At 41.7% G+C, this 26,850-nt stretch overlaps 1 protein-coding gene across 2 annotated transcripts; it reads left to right on the forward strand.

The window, feature by feature from the left end:
* The first annotated feature begins 339 nt into the window (after positions 1-339).
* Positions 340-26,850, forward strand: LOC106585655 (pescadillo homolog). Of its 2 annotated transcripts, none has more exons than XM_045706676.2 (15): positions 340-517; positions 1,029-1,108; positions 1,310-1,463; positions 1,569-1,678; positions 1,880-2,051; positions 2,685-2,774; positions 5,181-5,297; positions 7,249-7,326; positions 7,522-7,611; positions 17,588-17,718; positions 18,369-18,494; positions 19,908-20,092; positions 20,299-20,426; positions 20,584-20,772; positions 26,451-26,850. In XM_045706676.2, the coding sequence occupies exons 1-15, from the start codon at positions 494-496 to the stop codon at positions 26,532-26,534; spliced, it is 1,758 nt and encodes a 585-aa protein (XP_045562632.1). In that variant the 5' UTR covers positions 340-493; the 3' UTR covers positions 26,535-26,850. The 2 variants fall into 2 exon arrangements, with proteins under 2 accessions (XP_045562632.1, XP_045562633.1); XM_045706677.2 differs by having other exon boundaries at positions 341-517; positions 20,587-20,772.

Consider the following 26,850-nt stretch of genomic DNA (forward strand, 5'->3'; position numbering starts at 1 on the left):
TAATGTAGAATAGCAAAGCTAATCAATGAACAAAAATAAACACAAATAAAAAGAGCACATCAATCACTAAAAAATACAAGGCAAATAAAATTGATACAAAAGAACAAAATCATTTCCCTTTATACAAACAATGCAAAACATTGCAAAACAATGTGTGTGTGCTTGAGTGCATCTGTGCGTGCGTGTGTGTTTGAATGAATTATGAATTAATCCTTCAGAAATTAAACTAGCTGCTCATTAATAGATATACGGTGTTTAAATATTGACTGGTTTACATGAAAAAATTATAATAATATTCAGGCCTAAAAATGACTGCTTGACATGTCGGGGTCCTGGGAGCTCATTCTGCGCATGTCAGAAGATATACTTGTCACACAACACGTGCAACAGCCACGGTGTTTTTTTGTTGACGCTTGTGTTTACATGATTGTCTACAGAAGTATACCTACAAATCTAAGTAATTTACAGAATAACACGAACAGATATTTTGTAAATGGGGGGTCTACAGAAAAAGAAGGTAAGGATGTCACTGTTTCTTAGATTAATTATCCAACCATTTGGTTAGCTACGTACTGAAGTTAGCAAGCTCGATCAGGCTGTTTCTCTGAGCACGGAATTATGAGTTTAGGCCGAAATGGTTTAGCTAGCTAGCTATTACTATCTAGTCAGCTATAGCATATCGCTAGCTAGTGTTAGACACTTTTATGTAACGTTAGCTAGCTAACTTACTCACCTATTGTATTTCAATGTCCGTCTAGTCTTGGAGTCTTTTGCCTTTGATGCATGTTGTTTTCAACCCAGCTAGCTAGTTAACGTTAGCCAAGCTGTTACATATTCACCTGTCTAGTGCATAAAAAAAGCAGTAAAGAGTACTAAATTGTTTTGCAGAACATTGTCAGCATCAAGCTTTTTACTCTTAAGTCTAGTTACACGTTTTCTAATAATACTTTCTTCCAATACCTCACACACATGTCTGTGACTGTCTAAATGTTTTGTGAGTAACTGTAAACCTATGTGTCTTGTTTCAGTATGAGAGGGGTTCTGCCACCAACTATATCACAAGGAACAAAGCCCGCAAGAAGCTGCAGCTGAGCCTGGCAGATTTCAGGTACTAAGTACTACTGACCCACCACAACCTGGGTTGTATTTATTAGTGTTGTTGCTTCCTGTTTCAGTCTGTTTTCTTCCCTCTGGTGCCTATTGAATAAGGCCCTGTGTTCTGGCTGTGGATATAATAGCATGGTTGCCTCTGGTGTCAGTTTCTGCAATGCAAAATTCAGTCTGCATGTTCATCCACTGTTCCACACAGACGCCTGTGCATTCTGAAGGGCATCTACCCTCATGAACCCAAGCACAAGAAGAAGGTGAACAAAGGTTCCACAGCTCCCCGCACATTCTATCTGCTAAAAGACATCCGCTTCCTCCTGCACGAGCCCATCGTTAGGAAATTTAGAGAGTACAAGGTAATGTTTTAGACTATTGTTTTCACCGAGAAACAGATATTGTTACATTTTGTGCGTTTTTACAGTTTACATTTTTCAGTCAACCACTTGTTCCCCCTCTGGTAGGTGTTTGTGCGTAAACTAAGGAAGGCCTATGGAAAGGCAGAATGGACAGGGGTGGAGAGACTGCGAGATAACAAGCCTGGCTACAAACTGGACCACATCATCAAAGAGAGGTGAGGTCTCAATCCACTCCAGCACCAACTGCAAACCGCAGATGGCAGTATTGAGCATATAAATTACCTGTAGAAAATAATAATCTAATAGGATCTCTGTGGGTTGTGCCCTGTTTATGGTTCATGTCAGTATAACATTTGTAAAGGATGTCCTTCATGTGTTTATATCTGAGCGTTGTGTTGGCTCTATTTGTGTGCCAGGTACCCCACATTCATCGATGCCCTCCGTGACATAGACGACGCCCTCTCCATGTGCTTCCTGTTCTCCACCTTTGCCCGCACGGGAAAGTGCCACGTCCAGACCATCACGCTATGCCGACGTCTCACCGTGGAGTGGATGAACTACGTAGTCACATCCCGCTCTCTCCGGAAGGTAGGAAGGACAAGAGTACAGACATGTCCTCACTAACATAAAGAGTTGGTCCTCAATGAAAATCTCCATGTTGTGGATAGACAAAGTGCAGGCATGATTTATTAAGTACTGATACGGACTGTTACAGGTACAATAGCATCTGAAATTGAATTGTCAATTTAACTTTATATACACGTACAGTACCAGTCAAAAGTTTGGACACACCTACTCATTCCAGGGTTTTTATTTATTTTTACTATTTTCTACATTGTAGAATAATAGTGAAGACATCAAAACTATGAAATAACCCATATGGAATCATGTAGTAACCAAAACAGTATTTGAGATTTTTCAATGTTGCCACAATTTCCCTTGATGACAGCTTTAACACTTTTTTTTGGTGATTCCATGTGTTATTTCATAGTTTTGATGTCTTCCCTATTATTTTACAATGTAGAAAATGGTAAACATAAAGAGAAACCTTTCAATGAGTTGGTGTGTCTAAACTTTTGCCCGGTACTGAATACTTAGCAGCAGATTTTTGTTGTGGTTACTAGTCCACATTGGATATGTCTGAATGAGATGCATGCTATTTGGCAAGAGAATAACTGGTAGTCCGCAGCACCCTTGACATTGTTTTGCTTTCCCTGGCAGGTTTTCATCTCCATCAAGGGGATTTACTATCAGGCAGAGGTTCTTGGACAGCTTATAACCTGGCTTGTGCCCTACCAGTTTGCCCATGATGTAAGTGCTGAGTGACATCACAGCAGCTCAAAGAGCCATTTCAAATGTAATCAGTCACTGTTAAAGGCCTCATTTGTTTTATTTCACTATTTTTTTTTATCAGGGAGTCATACTGAGACCAATGTCTCTTTCGTAGATGAGGCCTGACTTAACGAAAATACACACGTCAATATAAATACAAAATGCAAGCGGAAACAACATGGTCCTACAACACACATTCATAAGGCCCTCAATCAGCTTTCTGAATTGCCCTAGAGGCATCAGAACATCACATTTTGAAGATTGTTCCACAAATAAGTTGCAAGAACTAAAAGCTGATTTACCAAACTCCATAGAGACCAAAGGAATTTCCAGAGTTAACCATCCCTGAGAACGGGTGTGGTAACTCATACGTCTAAAGTTTAGTAATGATGTTAGGTACAGTGGGATATTTTTGTAAAGGGGCTTTATAAATGAAAACATAGCAATGAATCAACCTGCATGACATCAGATGGCCAACCAACTTTCTGGTAGAGAATGCAGTGATGAGTACTAAAATTGTCACCATAATTAAGCTCAGTGTGCTATGATAAACTGCATCTAACGGCTTTAATGAAGTGGCAGTTGCATTCATATAGATGTTGCCATAGTCTAGGACCGATAGGAACGTGACTGAATCTGTTTTCTGCCGTTTAGAGGCAAGATCTATTTCTATAGAAGCCCATTTTTATTCTCCGCTTATCGAACTCATCAAATGCTTTTTGAAAGACAGCTTTTCATCTATCCAGATGCCCAGATATCTGTAAGCAGGGACACGATCAATATGGACACCATCCAAAGTGCATATTTTTTTCAATCACCGGTTTATTTTGATGTGCTCAAGAGAACAACATGTACTTAGTTTTACCTGCATTCAATACTTATTTCAGGTCAAAGTTTTTCTGTAATACAATGAAGGCAGACTGCAGATCAGAGAGCCTGGTCAACTGCGGTGGAAATAGCATACACAACAGTATCTTCGGCATACAAGTGCTGGTTCGTTTTTTTACAGAAGTCGATATTGTTAAGGTAAAAAGTACAGGATCCAGAATCGACCCAATGCAGCTGTTTTTATGTCAAATCATTTCTGGGTAACAATTTAAGTACTTTACTGTTATAGATTTCCTTTTAATTGGGCAAAATATGTTTTTAGCAAAATACTATTTCACAAGCAAGAATTTGGTTAGGACTGTGAGTGAGGGCAAAACTAGCTGTTATTGGCAGAGCGGTTTAGAACGCTCTTTATTATTGGTTTATTAACCAATTTACAGCATTGTGATGTCACCATGAAAGCCAAAACCACAGATGAAACATTGAGCCAGATGTTTCACTGGATGTATAAATCTGAAGCATCCGGTTGGCATTTCCACTCACCACCAAATATGGTGATGAGAGGAAGCCCAGTGGGAGAAGATGGAGCCAGATGGATGTTGGCCAACATTCTGGGAATTTTCTCATCGATGAAACATTTGATTTCAATACAGTTTTCTGTTCCAAAAACTAGAATCTGTTACAGCGTGGACTTAGTTTTGTAGACTACCTTTTGCCAAAGTTTCAAGACATTTTGTTTGAGTGCAAGGGCAAATTTTGTTGTTGCACATGCGCACTTCATAGAGTTGGCGTTCCCTAACATAAATATGCTAGAACGGTTGTATCTGATTTTTAAGTACCATTGGCATTATACTTTGATTCCAACCTCTCTTTCAAAAAGCTGGTGAAGAAAGTAACTCATAACCAAATTCAACCTAGATAATTTCTGATCCATACGAAATAGTTTGACTACAAAGGTAGCAGAACTGTACAGTAATGCTATGATACTTCCTCTCTTAACATCCTGCTTGACTAGCTGGGCCCAAGCTTACTGTACAACAGTAAAACCCATTCAGTGTGTGTGTACAATAGGCTCTCAAAGTGCTTGATAGAATAGACATCACTGTTACATCCTCAGAAAGCATGAGCTCCTGAGTTGGGGAAGTATTGTGCAATACACCGACGTTTGCAGATCAGCTGTACCAACTTCAGACGAGTCCCAAGTCTTCTGGGAGAACACCACAAAACGGAGAACCCCATTGTGTTCGTGAGAGTCCTCTTCCATAGCGGAGTCAAAATAGTTTATAGGCCAAACCGTTTGAACGTTACATATGATTTTGTGATAAAAAATATTTCTAGCTTAAACTGAGATTTTTATGGGTGTTTTTGTTGTTATTATTATGCTAATTATATTTCCACGGGGCGCAGACATCGACCTTAGGGGGTTAAATACTTTACGTTGATGCTGTTAATTGTTTAAATTAGAGTAGCTTGACATCCGGTTGATGGGGCATCAACATTGACTCTACAATACAAGCTTTCAGACTAATAATAATCTGTCTGTCCTTTGTCCCCCAGCACCCAACAGATGTGGACTATAGAGTAATGGCTACCTTCACAGAGATGTACACCACCCTCTTTGGCTTCATCAACTTCCGCCTCTACCAGACACTTAACCTGGTCTACCCACCAAAGGTAACCCAACACCTGGCCTAAACCTGGGTTGTGTTCATTAGGCACCAAGGGAAGAAAACAGACTGAAACAAGGAGTGGCTACCTTAACCTGTCCAATGACAAATGCTTGTTTTTGTTATCCTGTTGCAAAACGTTTTGCTACAGTGTGCACTAATAAATACAATCCCGGAGAACCACTTCAGCCATCGCACATCATAAGCACTGCTTTTTTTTATCACCATGTTCCTTCTGTTGATGAACGTACAGTTGAAGTCGGAAGTTTACAAACACTTAGGTTGGAGTCATTAAAACTAGTTTTTCAACCACTCCACAAATTTCTTTTTAACAAACTATAGTTTTGGCAAGTCGGTTAGGACATCTACTTTGCATGACACAAGTAAATTTTCCAACAATTGTTTACAGACCTAGAATTCACTGTCACAATTCCAGTGGGTCAGAAGTTTACATGCACTAAGTTGACTGTGCCTTTAAACAGCTTGGAAAATTCCAGATAATGATGTCAAGGCTTTAGAAGCATCTGATAACTTAATTGACATCATTTGAGTCAATTGGAGGTGTACCTGTGGATGTATTTCAAGGCCTACCTTCAAACTCCGTGCCACTTTGCTTGACATCATGGGAAAATCAAAAGAAATCAGCCAAGACCTTAGGAAAAACAATTGTAGACCTCCACAAGTCTGGTTCATCCTTGCGAGCAATTTCCAACCACCTGAAGGTGCCACGTTCATCTGTACAAACAATAGTATGCAAGTATAAACACCATGGGACCACACAGCTGTCATACCGCTCAGGAAGGAGACGCGTTCTGTCTCCTAGAGATGAACGTACTTTGGTGCGAAAAGTGCAATTCAATCCCAGAATAACAGCAAAGGACCTTGTGAAGATGCTGGAGGAAACTGGTACAAAAGTATCTATATCCACAGTAAAACGAGTCCTATATCGACATAACCTGAAAGGCCGCTCGGCAAGGAAGAAGCTACTGCTCCAAAACCGCCATTAAAAAGCCAGACTACAGTTTGCAACTGCACATAGGGACAATTATCATACTTTTTGGAGAAATGTCCTCTTGTCTGATGAAACAAAAATAGAACTGTTTGGCCATAATGACTATCGTTATGTTTGGAGGAAAAAGGGGGTTTCTTGCAAGCCGAAGAACACCATCCCAACCGTAAAGCACGGTGGTGGCAGCATCATGTTGTGGGGTTGCTTTGCTGTAGGAGGGACTGGTGCACTTCACAAAATAGATGGCATGATGAGTAAGGGAAGATTAAATGGTGTGGATATATAGACGCAAAATCTCAAGACATCAGTCAGGAAGTTAAAGCTTGGTCGCAAATGGGTCTTCCAAATGGACAATGACCCCAAGCATACTTCCAAAGTTGTGGCAAAATGGCTTAAGGACAACAAAGTCAAGGTATTGGAGTGGCCATCACAAAGCCCTGACCTCAATCCTATAGAACATTTGTGGGCAGAACAGAAAAAGCGTGTGCAAGCAAGGAGGCCTACAAACCTGACTCAGTTACACCAGCTCTGTCAGGAGGAATGGGCCAAAATTCACCCAACTTATTGTGGGAAGCTTGTGGAAGGCTACCCGACTCATTTGACCCAAGTTAAACAATTTAAAGGCAATGCTACCAATTACTAATTTAATGTATGTAAACTTCTGACCCACTGGGAATGTGATGAAAGAAATTAAAGCTTAAATAAATCATTCTCTACTATTATTCTGACATTTCACATTCTTTAAATAAAGTGTTGATCCTAACTGACCTAAGACAGGCATTTTTACTAGGATTAAATATCAGGAATTGTGACAACCTGAGTTTAAATGTATTTGGCTAAGGTGTATGTAAACGTCTGACTTCAACTGTATATAGTCTAGTAATACACAATTAGCAGGCCAATGATCTCTGTATGTCTGAGCTGTTGCTAACTACAACCCTCCCTTCAGCTGGACAGCAAAGCTGAGTCGGAGCTGAAGGCAGAACACGAGGAGGACTACGCCATGGACTCTGAGAGCTACTTGGAGGTGGGCCTTTCATCACTTGTGTATTGATACAAATAAATGGATAGAAGTTATATTTGCTTGATGAGGGACAGTCAGCCCTCTCTTCATTGTTGTGGGCTACCTGCCCTACCTTGATGGTACTCTGTCAGTAGAGATGTGTAGTTTTGAAGCGGTGTGTGTAGAAAACTGAACCGGTGGGTTTCATGCTCTCTACAGAAACTGTCTGCCCTGAGTGCCAGCCTGGCGCGGGTGGTTGCCACCGCGGAGGAGGAGGAGAACCAGCTGGACCAGTTCCCTGCTGACGGGGTAAGGTGACACACTGAGTAAACTGGCTACCAGGTGGTCCAGGGGTGTGTTGGAACCAATGTCTCCCACAGTCACATTTCATTGTTTCCATTTAGAAATCACTTTCTTTCCCAAATCTTCATGATGTGGGTGGAGGAACTATTTGTAGCCTCCACTCATCTTAAATGGATAGTTATGATACAAAAGTAATCCTCTATTTGATGTTAATGTCGTTATAAATGAATGTTCGGTCTACAGAGAAGGGCTCATTCCTCCCAATAAATTGTGTACTAGGCATTTAAATGATTGCTGAAGAGCTAAATGAAAAATAAAGGAAAATCTCCACCAAGGATTCATCTTATTATGGTGCAATTTCTTTGGAGACAAGCCAAGGCCCTGGGTGCTTTTCAGTTTCATTTACATAACAATGGCTACCTGTGAACCAGGGTTTCCATTCGAAATGTGTCACCAGACATTTGACCGGCAACATTTTTAATTTACCGGACATTTGAGAAGTCTGCCAGACCCATGTGCATTGGGTGAGTAACCTGATTAGGGTGTCCACCCACGGTGCTCAGAATGACAGTCTCATTTAGATTATGGTTATTCATATTAACAGAGCATACAAGTTGAGGATGTAACGATGTGTGTGTGTGTGTGGTCCTTCTTACCAACTTCTGATGTGCACTGTGAAAACGTTAAAATAACTGTCCACATTTAATTTTCCTTAGCCAACAAGATGAGTAATGAACAGCAAAATCAATGGCCTATGTCAGTCAACTATTCCCCATTGTTGAAAAGTTGACCTATTATGTTGGTCAGCTTCTCGAGAAAGAAATAGCCTTTTCCAAACCGACTGGGACAGTTGTGGGAAGATCGAGTTGTGGACTCGAGTCACATGACTTGGACTCAAGTCTGATTTGAGTCACAACTTTGACTTGAGAATCGACTTGATATGTCTGATCACTTGAAATGATCTGGCCAGGGTTTAATCTTTTGTCACTCGTTTTGTGGGTCTTCATGGATTACGCTACCCTCAGCAAGAGACAGCTGCAGCATCGCCTTTGCAAAATAACAGATTGGCTAGTGAAACACACACTTGGTACTCTGGACCAGCAAACTGTCAATCAACACAGGTCGGGTGTGCTAGTGAGCAGATTGATTTGCTGTATAGCTATAGGATCGGGTGCAGCGCAAACGTCAAATTGTAGGTGAGAGAGGCTTACCGTGTGTGTGTGTGTGTGTGTGTGTGTGTGTGTGGGGCTCCAAATAATGTTGATCACCAACCTTAACTGTTACTTTGCTAGCTCACAAGCATTGGGGCAACAATTACTAGCTTAGGCCTACTGGTCTTTTGGTATGTAACAATTGCTTGACATTGATAACTTACTAACGAAGCTTGCATTTGGAATTTGTTGTTAAAATTAATTATTACTGTGGCGAAGACCCACCATAACCGCTGCTCATCACCTACGTTCTCCAATGTGGAAATTGCGTTGTAGAACCAGTTTTGTAATTGCCAATTGGATAATTGTATGGTCCTGGGGGCCAAGTGCTTGTATTATGTAGGTCTACCTGTTTGAGCTCCTGTTAGACAGATTTGGTTTCTCAAGATGAGGGTGTACTGTAGGGCTGGCGATATATCAATAATTATCGAGGTAATTACTTCCCTCTAACGATATAAAAATATTTAGATTAATTTCCGATAATGTCGATGTAGAATAATTAGGTACAGCAGTCCATTTCACCTCTGACGCAGCAGGACATGCGTGTTAACTCGAAATGACACAACGACAAGGTTCCAGTTTAACAAAGTTTACTATACTGTATGAACACACTACAAGGTAGCCATTACACTCACGGCTAGGTCCATCCACAAACTAATTTCCTGCGCAGGCGCACCCTTGACTGAGTGATAGCCCCGTAATAACAGAAATATAGGGATACTTAAAACATGAACTTAACAATCTCCCCCTTTTCTTTAAAGACAAATTAAACATCAACAACATAATTAAATGTCCAAGTATTATTTAAGTTCCCCATTACAAATGGGTTGTGTGACAGTTTTTATTTGTATTACTCAAGCTGCCACTTTCCATTACTGAGAGCCTGTAGGAGGAGAGCCTGTAGGAGGAGAGCCTGTAGGAGGAGAGCCTGTAGGAGGAGAGCCTGTAGGAGGAGAGCCTGTAGGAGGAGAGCCTGTAGGAGGAGAGCCTGTAGGAGGAGAGCCTGTAGGAGGAGAGCCTGTAGGAGGAGAGCCTGTAGGAGCACAAGACCGGATGCTCCTTTTTCAGTCAGACAGTCAGCAAGCTGTTCCTTTGTGGTCGACCACAGAATCCGCTGGATTCTCTGTGCTTGAATAAGTTCCTTGATGCTGCTAATCTCAAGACGAAGTCTTTTCTCTGTGACAGACTTGGTTGACTTCAAAGCATCAACTAATGAGTAGTTGTCAGTGACACAAACTACAGGTAGAATGTGCCGTTTTGTCTCACCAGTGGTAAGCTCTGAGAACAGAGTTGCAAGAAAGATCGCATTGTCAATTCCATCCGCAAGAGCAAGTGTTTCTCCAGCAAGTGTGCTTCGGACAACCCTTCTGATCCTTTTTGACTGCCAACAGATAGGTGAGAATATTCCTCCTTCACCCATTAACACGATTAGATGTCCACCTTGTGTGCCTCCATCTGTAAGGTTCCCTAGCGAAGCATCACTGAAGACAACTAGTTTCAAAGAGTCATCTTTTCCAACATGCTGAAACTTTAAAGTCACTTGTTGTGATTTCAGTTTACGAACAACTTTGTTTGCCTCATGAATGGTTTGTACAGTGGCGTGTTTTGTGTTAGATGCCAAGTTGCAACCATCAAACATTAAATCAGGTCTACTCTGTCTAGCAACCCATACAATTTGTCCTATCTTTGACCTCAATTGATCAGCTTCAATTCCACATAGAGGGGAATTCCTTTGTACGGCTCTTGAAGAATCCATGTGAATGGGTTGAAGATTCTTGATATAGCTCTCCTGTTGCATCAGTATTGTCCCATCAACTGTAATAAACTCTATGCCAACATAACAAAAATTATCATGCTCCTCACGGCCGACCTGGAAAACAGATTTGAGGTGTGGAATCACAGTTGTAGCAAAGGTCTGTGAGCCACCCCAGATAAAGTCATCAACATGACAGGCAAGTACTCCAGTCACACTGCAGTCTTGATCAAGCCAATAGAAGACTGCAGGATCCACTTGTGACAGTTTTCCACCTGTACTCAGCATTGTTGCCTTGACTTTGTTGTACCAGTAGAGTGATGCATCTGCCAGTCCATACACACACTTCTTTAGTTTCCACAGTGTTCCTTCGCATTTAGCTTCAGGCGGAGGTCGGATGTGAATGTCCCTTGACAGCCTGTTCCCTGCAAAAATGCAGATTTGATGTCTATGGAATTAAGTTTCCATTGTTTCTGGCAGATCACTGACATCAGCAATCTGAGTGACTCTGAGGCGCATGTCGGTGAGTCTTTTGGGAGTTGTTTAGCAGCCAGCTCCTCAAAACCTCTAGCCACTAGACGTGCTTTAGGCACTATTCCAGTTAAGGACTCTTTAAGGGTACACACCCACCTTGTTGAGACACATTTTTGGCCAATGTCTGTAACTTCCTCAAACACTCCATTTTCCTCCAATTACTGAGCTCATCTAGCTTAGCTGAGTCAAATGACACGTCCTTTGATTGAAGTACATCATCATTTTGAATGTCATTCTGTTTTTTTCGATTTTCCATTGGTTCAATTCTGAGATTATCTACAAGTAACAGGTCAGCTGACCCTGTTGTACCAGAAAGTGTAACTGGTTCAGAGTACTGCAAGTTGTACCAGTTCTGGTGTTTTCCTTTGGCTTTTCCTGCTCGTCCAATGACGGTTGCTGTATGTGGAATACCACGTTCTCTGTCCATGTATTTAACAGTTTGTCCAGTTTTCAGATTGGAACAACCATGTTCTCTTAACACATGTGGCTGTTGTTGAATGTTTTCCTCATTTGAACGCTCAACAGTATTATCTGTGGCATGGTTGAAGGTCTCTGATCCATTTCCTGTGTCAGTTTCAGTGTCCATATCATTGGATATGACATCTGGTAGGTTTGTGTCTGTTACTGTCTCCTTTTCATTAGGATGATTCTCAGCAACAGCCCCTCTATCTTGTTGATTATTTACTTTCCGCAATCTTGAGTGATGCACCCTGACAATGATGCCTCCGTGCCTCACAAATATCACCACACCATCTTGGCCAATGACTACTCCCGGTCCCTTCCACTCTTAACAGTCAACTCGTTTGTAGTACACTTTGTCTCCAGTTTCGTACTTCTCATCGGTGGGTCGTAGCTGTTTACGCAGAGCCCTGCGAATTCTTTCTGAGCACTCTGCTTCAGTGAATGCTTTTCTCGCTGCATGTAGTGCTGACAGGTGCTGTCCCACCCATGCACTCACACTGGCCCCTTCTAGTGCTGGTGGCTTGTCAACCAGTACAGAGGGAAGATTAGGGTTCTGCCCGAACACTAGTTGGTATGGGCTGTAACCATGAACATTGTGCATTGAGTTTTTTGCCATCAAAGCCCAATCTAGGGCTGTGTTCGTCACATCCATTGTCTTGCTTCACTTTCAGCATGATCTCTGTGAGTGTTTGATTGTGTCTCTCCAGAAGTCCATTGCTCCATGGACTGTATGCAGCAGTTGTCTTTACTTCCATGTTGAAGTTCTCTGCCATTTCTCTTATTTCATTATTATTGAATTCTCCTCCATTGTCACTGTACAATTTCTGGGGCGGGACATGCACACTTACCCAGGAATGAATGAAGTGCCTGACGATGTCACTGGGTTTCTTTGTATTCACAATGCTTCCAGCGCTGAAGCGTGTGAAGTGGTCGATTATGTGAAGGTACCACACACTTGTTGCTAACTCATGTAGATCTACAGCCACTGTTTCATTGTACTTGGAAGCTAGTGGCAAACCAACAGCTGGTTTGGGCTTAGGTTTACTGTATTTTTAACATGTCTCACAATTGTTAACTATCTGCTGTAGAATGGAAATACTCTCATCATCATTATTCCCTGAACTGCTGAGTAACTTCTGAAGTCTGTCAACTGTAGCATGTCCAAACTGTTTGAAGCTTTAACAACACTTTGTATTTTTATTTTGTGTTCATGTTCTCTGTGACTTGTCAGAATCTCCATGTGCTCTGTGTCCGTCCGAATCTCATTTTTGCATGGACTCTGTGTGATGTCTTTGTCTAAAATGTTTACACAATAGTGGCCTGAGGTAGTAAGTTCAAGAGTCACTGGTTGTTTAAACATCACTGCCTTGTCATGTTTTATGTCTAGTACAGCCCCTGCCTTCTTGAGGGAAGCTTTGCTTAATAGTAAAGGGATATCTGCAGGGACCACCTCTGTTTCAATGTGACACTTAGTCTGACCAATTTTTGCTGGTATCTTAACTCTCTTGGTAGAATGGACAATTCTCCCATCTCCAAATTTGAAAGCTCTGTTGCTTGGTGTGTCAATCATATTTTGTACTTCTTTCATATTTATTTCACTGACATAGCTATCAAGCCATTTTGCACCACACACTGTGCGTGTACATGCAGTATCAATCACAGCAGATCCTAAGGATTCAACTATAAAAATCTCAGTATCAGAAGCAGATTCATTTGAAAACAGTGTAATGTTACACTGCTCTATATCTGTGTTTACATTTTCTTCTGTTAGTTTAACTTGTTCATTTTTATGAGGACAGTCTTTAACCCAATGGCAAGTGCTTTGACAAACAGCACATTTTGATCTCCTTCCATATTTGTCCAGTGGATTTGTTCCGGGAAATGGCGCCCCTTCAGGTTGTCTTGAGAATGTGACTTTTTGGCGCCTTTTCTCTGCTGCTCAGTGTAATATGCTCCGTCACTCACTTGCATTCCATCTGTTAACGGCGCGACAGACGTCTTTTCACCAAAAATTATTTTTAGTGCTGACTTCATTGATGCAAAAGTCAGTACAGTACAAGCAGTCAAAGCCAACTATTTCTCCCTACCATCTAGACAGGCAGTATCTAGAAACTTGGAAGCTAACACTGCATCCGGGAGAACCATGTCGTACTTGCGCATCCTATTGTACCTTTGTTCGAAATCAATGATGTAGTCCGTCATTGCAACCGAAATATCTCTCGAAACACTGTCAGTTTGAATATGCCTCGTAGGCACGGTCTTTCTCTTCTTTAAGAAATACAGAATCCAGTGCTCTGATCAAAGTTCCCATACCATCATCATCGTTCAAATCCTCAACGGATATTTCCAGTGCTGTATCTCTCGCTCTTCCTTCGAGCGATAATACCACCGCAAGTGCTTGCTTTTTCGCGTCCAGATTAGTAACCCGTGTCCAGATTCCAAGTTCATTTTTCCAACTTTCGTACGACCTCGTCGAAGTGAGGTGGCACATTGTAGTTATTAACCATCCTCTGCTACCAATGTTAACTCGAAATGACACAACGACAAGGTTCCAGTTTAACAAAGTTTACTATACTGTATGAACACACTACAAGGTAGCCATTACACTCACGGCTAGGTCCATCCACGAACTAATTTCCTGCGCAGGCGCACTCTTGACTGAGTGATAGCCCTGTAATAACTGAAATATAGGGATACTTAAAACATGAACTTAACAATGCGGAGAAGTGACAATATGCACGTGGAGAGGTATACGCCCACTAAAAACCACTTGGCACCTCGAGTGATGGAGGAGCCACTATTAACCTCAAAATGAGTGATGTAGGCCGAAACAGTGGCAGTGATAGCCATGGAGAAGGAGCAGCTTCCAACTAAGAAATTATTGATAAAAAGTGTTCAATTATTTCATTTATTTTGTAGTGGTTTGGCTTTTTGTATTCGGACAAAGAGCAGAGCAATGTTCGGTGCAAATTGTGCCATAGACGGGTGGCTATCAAATCTGGTAATACGACAACGTTTTCACCATCTGAAGCAAAATCACTCTTTGGAACATGCAGGAAGTTTGAGTTTGCGCCACGGTATTGCTAAACGCCGATCTAGGCATGTTCGCCCGAAGCAGTAAACACTGACAGCGTTTATGCCCTACGAGCAAACATCGAAAAGACACAAAGACAATCACAAATGCTATTATGCATTGCTAAGGACATGCTACCAATTAGTACAGTCGAAAAGGAAGGTTTCAAGAGGCTTATCAACTATTAACCCCAGGTACGTGCTCCCTGGCCGCAAACATTTCTCTCACACCGCACTGCCTTAACATTACGCTGAGTGTAGGGAAAAGTTGAGGAACAGCTCCAGACAGATTTGACGTATTTTGCTACTACTGCCGATCTGTGGTCTAGTCGCACGTCAGAGCCTTATATTAGCCTCACTATTCACTATACTGATAGAGTGGAATCTTGTAAATAAATGCCTTCAAACATCATACTTTCCCGACAATCACACGGGTGAAGCTATAGCAAAGGGGCTCATTGACGCTCTCACCTCCTGGGGACTCAGTCAAGACCGACAAGTCTGCATTGCAATGCATAGTGGCGCAAACGTGGTGAAGGCCACTCAAATCAACAAATGGACCCGACTGCAATGTTTTGGACGTCGTCTGCACTTGGCCAATAGTAAGTAACCTTGTCAGTTGTGTATATTGAAGTGATTGGTTAGAGGAAACAACTAAATGTGATTTTTATTTTATTAAAAAAAAAAAAAAAAAACATCAACTGATTAAGTTAAATATTACATTTGTACATAACTAAAGGGATTATTGTGATTTTAACATTTTATTAAAATCTCTTGATTTCTCTTAGAGCGAGTGGGTAGAGACAAACAGGTGGATCGAGCAATTGGAGTGTGCAAGAAAGTGGTAGGTGCCTTTTCCTATTTGTGGAAAAAGAAGAAACCTGGCAGTTGCTCAAAAAGAACACAACCAACCCCAGCACAAGTTGGTGACCGAGTCGCCTACCAGGTGGGGATCACGTCAAAACATGGTGCACAGAGTACTGGAGCAGGAGAAAGGCATTTCACAGGTCTTGTCCAGAGACAAGACCGGTCACCACTTAGCTCCCACCTATACAGATATAGATGTTCTTGAGTCCATCAACCAGACATTGACCCAACTCCTAGAATTCAGATGCTCTGGTGAGTCTTATGTCAGTGTGTCTTACCTGAAGTCAGTACTACACCTGTTCAATAGAGGTCATGAAACCTAATGATGGTGAAACAGCTCACCCAAACCATCAAAAAGATAGTCCATGGACTATCTGAATAAGAAATATGTTGACCTAGCCACAGATGACTTCCTAGACATAACCTCATTGGTCGACCCTCGGTTTAAAACACATTACATCAAAGAGAAGGTGGGCCACATAAAAGCAAGAGATGTCTCAGAGATGGTCAATGAGGTACATGAAACCCAAGCCCAGCACAGGGGGACATTGCTACTGCTTCACCACAGCTGAAAAGAGAAAGTTACTGGGCAGTTTTTTTCAAAAAGCCATGCTCTATCACCAGGTCTTAATGAAATCCATCTCATCGAAAAGGAACTCAGTTGCTACCTTCAGTCTCCTGATGCTGACAGTGAAACCAATCCACTGGACTGGCGGAAGATCCAACCCCCAAAAAAACTTCCCGACAGTCAGCCATCTGGCAAGCGCTACCTGCGCCACCTTTTTAGCACAGGTGGCATCATAGTGACCTGCCATAGGGCAGCTTTAAAGCCAGAGACCGTAGACAGACTGTCTTTCTTGCTTGTAACTTGTAAGTCAACAACTCTCCCAGCTTCAACTGTGATGTGCCATTAGGCTCAACTACCCCAGCTTCAACTGTGATGTGCCATTAGGCTTAACGACCCCAACATAAGCTGTGATGTGCCATTAGGCTCAACGACCCCAACATAAGCTGTGATGTGCCATTAGGCTTAACGACCCCAACATAAGCTGTGATGTGCCATTAGGCTTAACGACCCCAACATAAACTGTGATGTGCCATTAGGCTAACAGTTCTAATGCATATTGACGTACACTATTTATTTATTTTTACTGCTTGTTCATGACTTGTAAGGGTTTACAGCTTTAAAAAAAAAGAGTTAATGTTATTTGAGTTCTTCTGACAATAAATAAGAAACATTAAAGCCTTTGGCTTGTTCAGGCATTCTTGAGTCTAAAGCAGATATGCACCTGTTAAACATTATTTGATTAAAATTGTGAAAATTAATATTTTTTAATTCGATAATGATAATTATCACAATATATTTGCCATTTCGCCCAGCCCTAGTGTACAGCCTTGCCTGCTATCGGTGTCCTTTCAGATAGGACAGGTTAAACCTGATAAGAGGCTATTTATTTTGGGCTATTGTCCGTGTATATTTTGTGTGATATGGTGCTTGCACCATTTGGATCATCAACCTGCTTTGCCTTTAGCTGATTTCAAATCAAAATAAAATATGTTGTAGACCACACAATGAAAAGAGCTGTCTGGGCCTCCTGAGTGGCGCAGCGGTCTAAGGCACTGCATCGCAGTGCTTGAGGTGTCACTACAGCCCCAGGTTCGATCCCAGGCTGTGTCACAGCAGGCCATGACCGGGAGATCCATGAGGTGGAGCACAATTGGCCAAGCGTCGTCCAGGTTAGGGGAGGGTTTGGCCGGCTGAGATTTTCTTGTCCCATTTTTAAGCTCTAACGACTCCTTTTGGCCGGGTGCCCTCAAGCTGATTTCGGTCACCATCCAAAACAGTTCGGAACAGTTTGCATATATTCTTCCACAAAGGTTTTTTCGGGTGTTTTTGCACACATTTTTCCTCGAGGCAAACTGAAGCACGCTTAAGACTGGGGAGCACACCTATGTTTTCAAGGGATGAGGTTTTTGTAAGCAACATGAAGAAACCAATCCCATCCCACCAACTGCCTGTGTGCCCTTCTAAAAGCTTTCCCCATCTCCCCCCCCCCCCCCCCCCCCCCCATTGTCTCTTCAGGAGGACCTAGAGAACATGCAGGCCAGAGAGAAGGAGCAGAAAGAGCAGGAGGCCCACAATAGGCTTTTCGAGGGGCTCAAGTTCTTCCTGAACAGGGAAGTTCCCAGAGAGTCACTGGCTTTTATCCTGAGGTGAGAACCAGCCCACCACCACACACACCCAATGATGTCTATAAATCCTGGATTGGTGATGCTATGTATTGGCCATCGAGAGGCTTTGAAGCCACCGGTCGGCCATATTGGCACACCCCAGTAGGAGCAGTCCTCCAAAGAAATGAGTGGAATTCTACAGTACTTCAATTATTATTTTTGTTGTTGTTGTAGTGGGACAGTAACATTGTTAATATCAAAAAAGTATACTTTAAGGAAATGTTATATATTTTAATGTTTAGCTCACGTACTATAATGTATAAGTATGCATTAAGATGTCTAATAGAATAAATGTTGCAAAAACGAATGTAGACATTAATAAATGCATTTCTATAGCTTAAAATAAATAGTTTACAATGATGGGGGAGTGCCAAGATGAACGCACAGTGGCTTCAACACAGTGCGCCCTATCAGTCATCTAGTGTGCATCTATAAATCATTGCACACACCCCAGCCAGTCTGGGCTGCTCAATAATGTTATGGCACCTTGTCAAGTAAAAGCAGGCCAAACGCAAGCTGAAGGTTTTAGGAACTGGTTCCATGCTACACCGCACCTCAAAGAAGAGCTTTGATGCAGAGTGAAGTGATCCATTGTTTACTTTTATTGATCTCCATCTCTCTCTGTCTGACAGGTGTTTCGGTGCCGAGGTGTCATGGGACAAGTCCCTCTGCATCGGTGGTACTTACGACGTGACTGATGAAACCATTACCCATCAGATTGTGGACAGGCCCGACATAGACAAGCAGTACATCAACAGGTGAACAGGCCTGATGGATCTACCACTATTTGCAGTCGTTACAGCCGTTGCAAATGTCTTGCAATTCCTAAAAAATCTTGGAATGATCTTTAGGAGAAATAAAACTGGATACAACCCAGATCCAGCGCCAGAACTAATCAGTTGGATGGGCATTTTGATATGTGTGCACGCGCTTGTGCGTAGAATTTTTTTTTTCTTTCATGGATGTAATAGTGAAGACCATAGGCAGCTTGTGAGTTTCAAGTTTTGGGGAGTTTACAATTTATCCTACTATTTCTACCGATCTGCGTGCCAGTTGATACATTTTCTTATGCGTATTTCGTGGAACAGTTTCATTTCAATAATAACGTTTTCATTTCTGAAAATAATCTGCCACGTGGTTAATCATAAAAATCTGAAGTAAAATGATAAACATCTAAAAGTTAAGATTCAACTATGGCGAGAGCACTAACCTCTGCCGTATGGACATTGATACACTGTGATCCAGAAATGAGAGTGTAGAACTCGGATGCAGCAGTAGGCCTATCTTCCATCGTCAACTAGGTAAAATACATAGGCCTAAAGCCGACAAATTTAAACGGTAGAAAATATCTTGATTTCGCTCGCTCGCTCGGATGCTTTAACTGAGATTGATGCGTCTTTGTCGGCTCGTATCTCAGCCAATATTTTATTTGGACAGGCAAGGAGGTGCGGTAGGACGGCCCCCTAAGGCCTGCACATAACGCCAGCTCTAATACAACCCAACCCCTCTCTTTCAAATCACCAAATGTATTTTCAGCCAAGCTATTTTCCAAGGCTACTTACAGACTCAAGGGACCAGAGGCTTTCTGTTTGCATTTTCATTCTCCTTCAGCCCCCCCCCCCCCCACAGAGATGGGTTCAGCTCATCCCCACAATGCCCCCTTTGAGAGGGCTCTTCCTGCTCTGGTCACTCAAAGACCCCTGTTATCGAGGGTGTGGGCGGAGGGGGGGGGGGTCAGAGTCACGCGTGACAGACCATGTCCTCTTCCTTTATGTCGCTTCATAGAGCTTAGCTGTACACAGGGTACATAATGCCTCTATTATGGGCCTGCTAACTCCTGCCCACATTTATTCGTTTGGCTATTGTGATTACATTCGACTGTAGTGATGTACATACAACACATCCACAACTTGCTAATGTGTAAATGGTCTCAAATCTTTATGGAACTTTGAAATGTTACATTCAAAGGTGGGTTGACTCGACTGACTGGGCATAAATATCCCAATGGATGCAACCTGGTATAGTCCCAAAGGTGCAAACCCCACCCATTTGGTACTCCAGAAAAGTATCTGAAAGAAAACCAAGTTTGATATGTGTCTCTGTAGAAACCTTGTCCGTAAAGGAAACCGGCTGGTGTGTAACTGGTGTCTGGTGGTCGTGTTCTGTTCCAGGTACTACATCCAGCCCCAGTGGGTGTTTGACTCGGTCAACGCCAAGATGCGCCTGCCCGTGGAGGACTACTTCCTGGGGGTGATGCTGCCGCCCCACTTGTCACCCTTTGTGGAGGAGAAGGACGGTGACTATGTGCCCCCGGAGAAGCTGAAGCTCATGGCCCTGCAGCGTGGCGAGAAGCACGGTAAGAGCTGAGCTTCTCCATGGCTTCACATGTTTCTGTTGGGCCTGCATGATGAATGTTCACATGTTTCTGTTGGGCCTGCATGATGAATGTTCACATGTTTCTGTTGGGCCTGCATGATGAATGTTCACATGTTTCTGTTGGGCCTGCATGATGAATGTTGTGTATAACTCAAATATTCAACCATTTATTTTTTTGTTACTCAGTACAAGAGGAGGAGGAGGAGGAAGATGAAGAAGAAGATGATGAAGAGGACAACGATGAGGTGGACGATGAAGATTTGACTGAGAAGAAGAATCTGAAAAAGATGGAGGATCAGCGATCCCAGGGCAAGGTGAGAGAATCCTAGCAGTATCTACACGATTGACCATCTCAATGGCCTGTTTCATCCAACATAAAAGAACATCGTTATCATTAGGCATAGTGCACTATAGGGAATAGGGTGCCATTTTGGGGACACTCTAAGATGTATCTCTCCTTTCCTGTCCCAGCAGACTTTGGCGGTGAAGGTGACCCCCGGCAAAGTGAAACCCTGGGAAACTGGTTCCGTGGGGAACAAGGTTCGACTGGAGCAGGAGGAGAAGGCAGAGGAGAAGCGTCTGGCAATCATGATGATGAAGAAAAAGGAGAAGTACCTGTACGACAAAATCATGTTTGGCAAGAAGAGGACGACCCGAGAGGTGAGTCCCCTCCACTCCACACCTGCCTAACTGACATTGCAACTCACAAGCCTCCCTCGCTGCGTTCCATCTCCAGTCTGTACGTGGGTGTAGATGAATAGATAGGCACGACATGTAACTGTGTCGGACCCATCAGTACTGTCGCCTTGGGAACAGCCAGTCTCACAGCCATGTTAATATACATGGAGGTATCAGTGGAGGCTGCTGAGGGGAGGACGGTTCATAATAATGTCTGGAATGGAGTCAATGGAACGGTATCAAACGCATCAAACGTGGTTTCCATGTGGTTGATGCCATTCCATGGACTACATTCCAACCATTATGAGCCAGCCTCAACTGGGAGGTAGAGAATCAGACCCCATTGGGCATTTTGGGAAAACTGGCAGTGTACTTTCCAGCAGGCTGCTCTCTGTGTCTAGTACCCACTAGAGGTCAACCGATTAATCGGCATGGCCGAGTTCAAGTTTTCATAACAATTGGTACTGTGCATTTTTGGATGCCTATTACATTGCATTCCACGAGGAAACCGCATCGCAGGCTGAACACCTGTTACGTGAGTGCAGCAAGGAGCCAAGGTAAATTGCTAGCTAGCATTAAACTTATCTTATAAAAACAATCAATCTTCACATAATCACTAGTTAACTACACATGGTTGACGATATTACTAGGTTAACTAGCTTGTCCTGTGTTGCATATAATCAATGCGGTGCCTATTAATTTATCATCGAATCACAGCCTACTTCGCCAAACGTGGGATGATTTAACAAAAGCGCATTTGTGAAAAAAGCACAATCGTTGCACGAGTATACCTAACCATAAACATCAATGCCTTTCTTAAAGTCAATACACAGAAGTATATTTTTTGAAACATGCATATTTAGTTAAAATAAATTAATGTTACCAGGCAATATTAACTAGGGAAATTGTGTCACTTCTCTTGCGTTCATTGCATGCAGAATCAGGGTACATGCAACAGTTTGGGCTGCCTGGCTCGTTGCAAACAAATTTTCCATAATTATGACATAACATTGAAGGTTGTGCAATGTAACAGCAATATTTAGAATTAGGGATGCCACCCGTTAGATAAAATACGGGAAGGTTCCGTATTTCACTGAAAGAATAAACGTTTTGTTTTCGAAATGATAGTTTACGGATTTGACCATATGAATTACCAACGGCTCGTATTTCTGTGCTTATTATAAATAAGTCTATGATTTGATAGAGCAGTCTAACTGAGCGGTGGTAGGCGGCAGCAGGCTCGTAAGCGTTCATTCAAACTTTACTGCATTTGCCAGCAGCTCTTGGCAATGCTTGCTTCACAATGCTGTTTATGACTTCAAGCCTATCAAGTCCTGAGATTAGGCTGGCAATACTAAAGTGCCTATAAGAACATCCAATAGTCAAAGGTATATTAAATACAAATGGTATAAAGATAAATAAATAGTCGTCGCGTCATAATTCCTATAACTACAACCTAAAACTTCTTAACTGGGAATATTGAACCACCAGCTTTCATATGTTCTGAGCAAGGAACTTAAACGTTAGCTTTTTTACATGGCACATATTGTGCTTTTACTTCTCCAACACTGTGTTTTTGCATTATTTAAACCAAATTGAGCATGTTTCATTATTTGAGACTAAATAGATTTCATTTATGTATTATATTAAGTTAAAATAAGTGTTCATTCAGTATTGTTGTAATTGTCATTTTATATTTGATATATAAATATCAGCTTTTTTTGGCCCTCCAATAATCGGCATTGAAAAAGCATAATCGGCCGACCTCTAGTATTTACCTATTGAGCTGTAGGAATGTATAACAGGGTTTGAATTGCCGTGCCCTGGAAAGCTTGCACACTACAACGATAGCCCCTTCTAATAGAATTAATCAATTTCTTTTATTTTTTTACCAAATCCCTCTTTTTCTTTTATTTTATGTAGAGTACCAGTCAAAAGTTTGGACACCTACTCATTCAAGGATTTTTCTTTATTTGGACTATTTCCTACATTGTAGAATAATAGTGAATACATCAAAACTATGAACTAACACTTGGAATCATGTAGTAGACAATGTTACACAAATCAAAATATATTTTATTTGAGATTCTTCAAAGTGTCTACCCTTTGCCTTGATGACAGCTTTGCACACTCTTGGCATTCTTTCAACCAGCTTCACCTGGAATGCTTTTCCAACGGTCTTGAAGGAGTTCCAACATGTGCTGAGCACTTGTTAGCTGCTTTTCCTTCACTCTGCAGTCCAACTCATCCCAAATCATCTCGATTTGGTTAAGGTCGGGTAATTGTGGAGGCCAGGTCATCTGATGCAGCACTCCATCACTCTCCATCTTGGTCAAATTGCCCTTACACAGCCTGGAGGTGTGTTGGGTCATTATCCTGTTGAAAAACAAATGATAGTCCCACTAAGCCCAAACCAGATGGTATGGCGTATCGCTGCAGAATGCTGTGGTAGTCATGCTAGTTTAGCGATTTCACCTTGTTTTGAGAAACTTACCCCACCCACAATAGACTTCCTAGTTGCTTGTTCTGCAGTTTGGGGGCTACGGGGGAAAAAACTGTCCTTTTTAGAAATGGCAACACTCTCAGTACAGTGATGCAGGTCTTTTGATATTAGACACATGAAATTGTGTAATTACAAACTTTATCCGCAACATTATATTCCATTTGTGCAACTCAAGTGGTTTCTCCTACCAGCTGTGCTGCTTCTGTGTAGCATGCACAGCTAACCGATCGAGTTGCATATTTATCAAGCAAAAGAGCCAAAACTCCAAGTGACGATTGAGATGTTTACTCAACGAAGCTGTAACAGCTGAATACACACATTCAATACAGTGCCGTGTCCACTTATACCCTTAGCTCTCACCCATTCCACAAAGATGTACTTTTCTATCACCCAGGATTTCTCTGTGCTCCTCTGTTCATGTCACAGGCCTTATCAGCAAGGAGAGGCCTTGTGTTATTGGGAGTACACATCCCTACAGTCCATAAGTCTTCTCATACACACAGTTTGAACCTCTCAGACGGCCATGCAGAAGAAATATCAGCCCGTGCAGAGAAGCACAAGATTGAACTTAACTCAACTTTCTAGAATTTTCTAGAAAGGATAGCTAACACTATCAACGTTTCGCTCTACTGTGGGAATTGTGCTAGAATCAATGCAATATTAGCCACTTTCAATGTAACCTACCGAAACAAAATGAACTATGCAAGACTTAGTATGCAAAACTAACTGCGAGAGATTTTCTTGTAGGCAGAGCGTATTGGAGTAGGATTCTATTGCATTGACAGGCATGACTCCGACCCGTACTCTACACAAACCGGTGCGCCATAATCAATCAGAGCTGCAGTAGGACCATATGCAAATAGCCATTGCCATATATGGATCTGTGCCATTTACTTTGAACTGGACTGTGTTTATAGCATGAGCAGTCGTGAGTAGATGCGTTTGTTTTGAGAACAAAGCGAGAGCTACATGTAGCCACGTGTGCACGATTGTTCATATGCTTTGCTAGTTAGTGAGTTATTAGCCCAGTTATAGATAATTTGTAGTCAACGATGGGGGGGTGGTTCCTTCCTACAAGAGCACAAAACGTGTGCATTTCTAGCCATCTGAGTCAAATTAATTGCTTTTTTTTTCCTCAAAGGGGGGCAGTGTTGTATTTTGAGACCGGCTTCAATACTCTTAGGCAGAGGTTAGCTTAATTTGTCTGATTCTCAGTAATAATGGTATGGGAATAATTATGGGGTTTATTTTGTAAAGTGGTTTGTTGCATCAAACAACACAACAGCATTTTCAGTCACCTTGTCTGAAGAACAACTGGATTAACAGGTTGTCAAGCCCTGCATGTTTTTTTCCAAAAGGCTCATGGACTGTAGGCCTACATTGAACACCACACATTGGCTGCTACTGTAGGCTGCATGATAGAACAGCTATTTTGTCCATTGTTTCAACTTTATGATCAAATAGCCACAGTAGCCTACTTGACCACTTAACTGTAACTTAAAGCGGGCACTGCCTCTGTTTAGGGCTGGGCGATATATCGATATAAAAAAATATATCGATATATTTTAAATGTGATATGAAATTAGACCATTTCGCATATATCGATATAGTTCAAATTTGCGCTTTGATCCTTGCTCCAAGCAAGCTGCAGACCCGGAGCTCTCTGCGCTGCTCCCCGCGCCCCGCCCCTCCTCTTTCATGCACAGAGGGGGGAGGGGCAGGAACAGACACTTCAACAAACATGGAGGAAGCAACAGCGTCTGCGGAGCGTTTTGACGAGGAATTGGTTAGTAAAAGAAAAGGCATTGGCTCAGTAATTTGGAGATGGTTCGGATTCAAAGTATCAGATGAGCAACAAAATCACGTTATATGTAGGCAGTGCCATAAAAAAAGTTACAGCCAGGGGTGGAAGCACAACAAATCTTTTTCACCACCTAAAACAGTGGCACAAACTGCAATACGAAGAGTGTGTGAAACTGCGCGCTGCAGAAGCCCCAGCTACAAGCCGTCGACAACCCGAAAAAGCTCCAGCCCCGAAACAAAGCTCACTGCAAACTTCATTTTCCCGCAGTGTGCCTAATGTCTACCTCAAGACAGCATTACTGTTTATCAAAGTAAAAAAAGAGGGGGAAAATGTTTATTGAGTTGATAGTCTGTTTCTTGTGCAACTGGTTCAGGCTGTTCAGATAAGAAATTGAGTTAACAAAAAGCAAATGGTAATCTCAGGTTGATGTTTAAAAAACATTTTCTCAAACTGAGCACATTATTTTGTTCTTTATTTGTATATAATTGCTGCCCTTACTAGGGTTTGTCATATTTTATTATTTTGTAATGTTCGTTATTTGCATCTGTGGATTTGTTAGAAAGGAGAAGAAATCTGCAATTTGATTTTAATAAGCCATTTAAAGTTGTCAAACTAAAAAAAAGTTGACTTTTCTCATAAATATAATATTTATTTCAGAAAAAGATAGGCCTATTTTATTTTATAGGCTATTTTTGTTTAAGATTTTATTTTATTTAAATGTGCACCTTATGGAGCTTTGATTTCAAAAAAGGTACTCCTGTTGTTCTACAGTGTTTATGTTTACATGTTATTGTTATTTGAACAGCTGAGCATTTAATCTGAACCAGGTGAAGAGCCCTGTTTATTATTTATTCATTTGATTTTTCAACTGTTCACTGAATTAGCCGCTTTCAATAAAACTACTTGAGACATGTCATATCTGGCTTTGACTTTGACTGAACATTTGTTCTCACTTTGCGGAAAAAATATTGGGATATATATCTTATATCGATATTCAGCCTAAATATATCGGGATATGACTTTTGGTCCATATCGCCCAGCCCTACCTCTGTTCAGAGTAAACGTGCGCCGGAAGATTTCACAATGTTCAAGTTTGCGCTCAGCAGACCTGAAATTTGCTCAGTGCCCCAAAATAATTGATGGAACATTTCCCAACAGTACTTTTAATCTCTTAAGATATAAAAACAATCTATTCATACTAAAAATATATAATGCTATAAAACTCTAAAAGTAATATAAAACAGTAATTTACAATCTATCAAATCCCTTAAAGAGCATGTGACTTTGGTTGAACACCCATGAATTCTTAAGTCACTCCACTGTTCATTAACTCAATCTGATTTCCCCTCACAGGCAAACAAACTGGCTGCCAAGAGAAAGGCTCACGAAGACACCAGCAAGGCAGAGAAGAAACAGAAAAAGGCCAAGAAACAGTAGCCACCTAAACAGTGGATATTCATCAAGGACTGGTTTTGATTTGTATGGTTGTCGATCATACAAGGTTGAAGTCTCATGAAACTCATGGGTTTATTATGGGGGGAAAAGTATGAGTTGGTCCCGTGGAGATTGAGGTCAATGTTAGTATCATTTGTCAAGCATGTTGGCAGGCAGAAATACTGGAGGAGGCACATTGTTGCAAAATATTATCCACCCTGCCTCGTCAACCGTTGAGGTGAATGTCTGCTTTGTTGTTATTTGTGTGAACTCTGATTATTCTGGTCAGTACTCTGTAAAATAAATTTTTTTCCACTGA

Source organism: Salmo salar, chromosome 24 (genome assembly GCF_965601325.2).
Source record: "Salmo salar chromosome 24, fSalSal1, whole genome shotgun sequence".
Taxonomy (NCBI): Eukaryota; Metazoa; Chordata; class Actinopteri; order Salmoniformes; family Salmonidae; genus Salmo; species Salmo salar.

What these genes read in the sequence shown, in the direction of transcription:
- LOC106585655 (XM_045706676.2), top strand. Translation starts at nt 494, where the DNA reads ATGGGGGGTCTACAGAAAAAGAAG. An exon ending in CATCCCGCTCTCTCCGGAAG is followed by an intron (nt 2,052 to 2,684) that starts GTAGGAAGGACA and finishes TTTCCCTGGCAG; the next exon opens with GTTTTCATCTCCATCAAGGG. An exon ending in CCTACCAGTTTGCCCATGAT is followed by an intron (nt 2,775 to 5,180) that starts GTAAGTGCTGAG and finishes TTTGTCCCCCAG; the next exon opens with CACCCAACAGATGTGGACTA.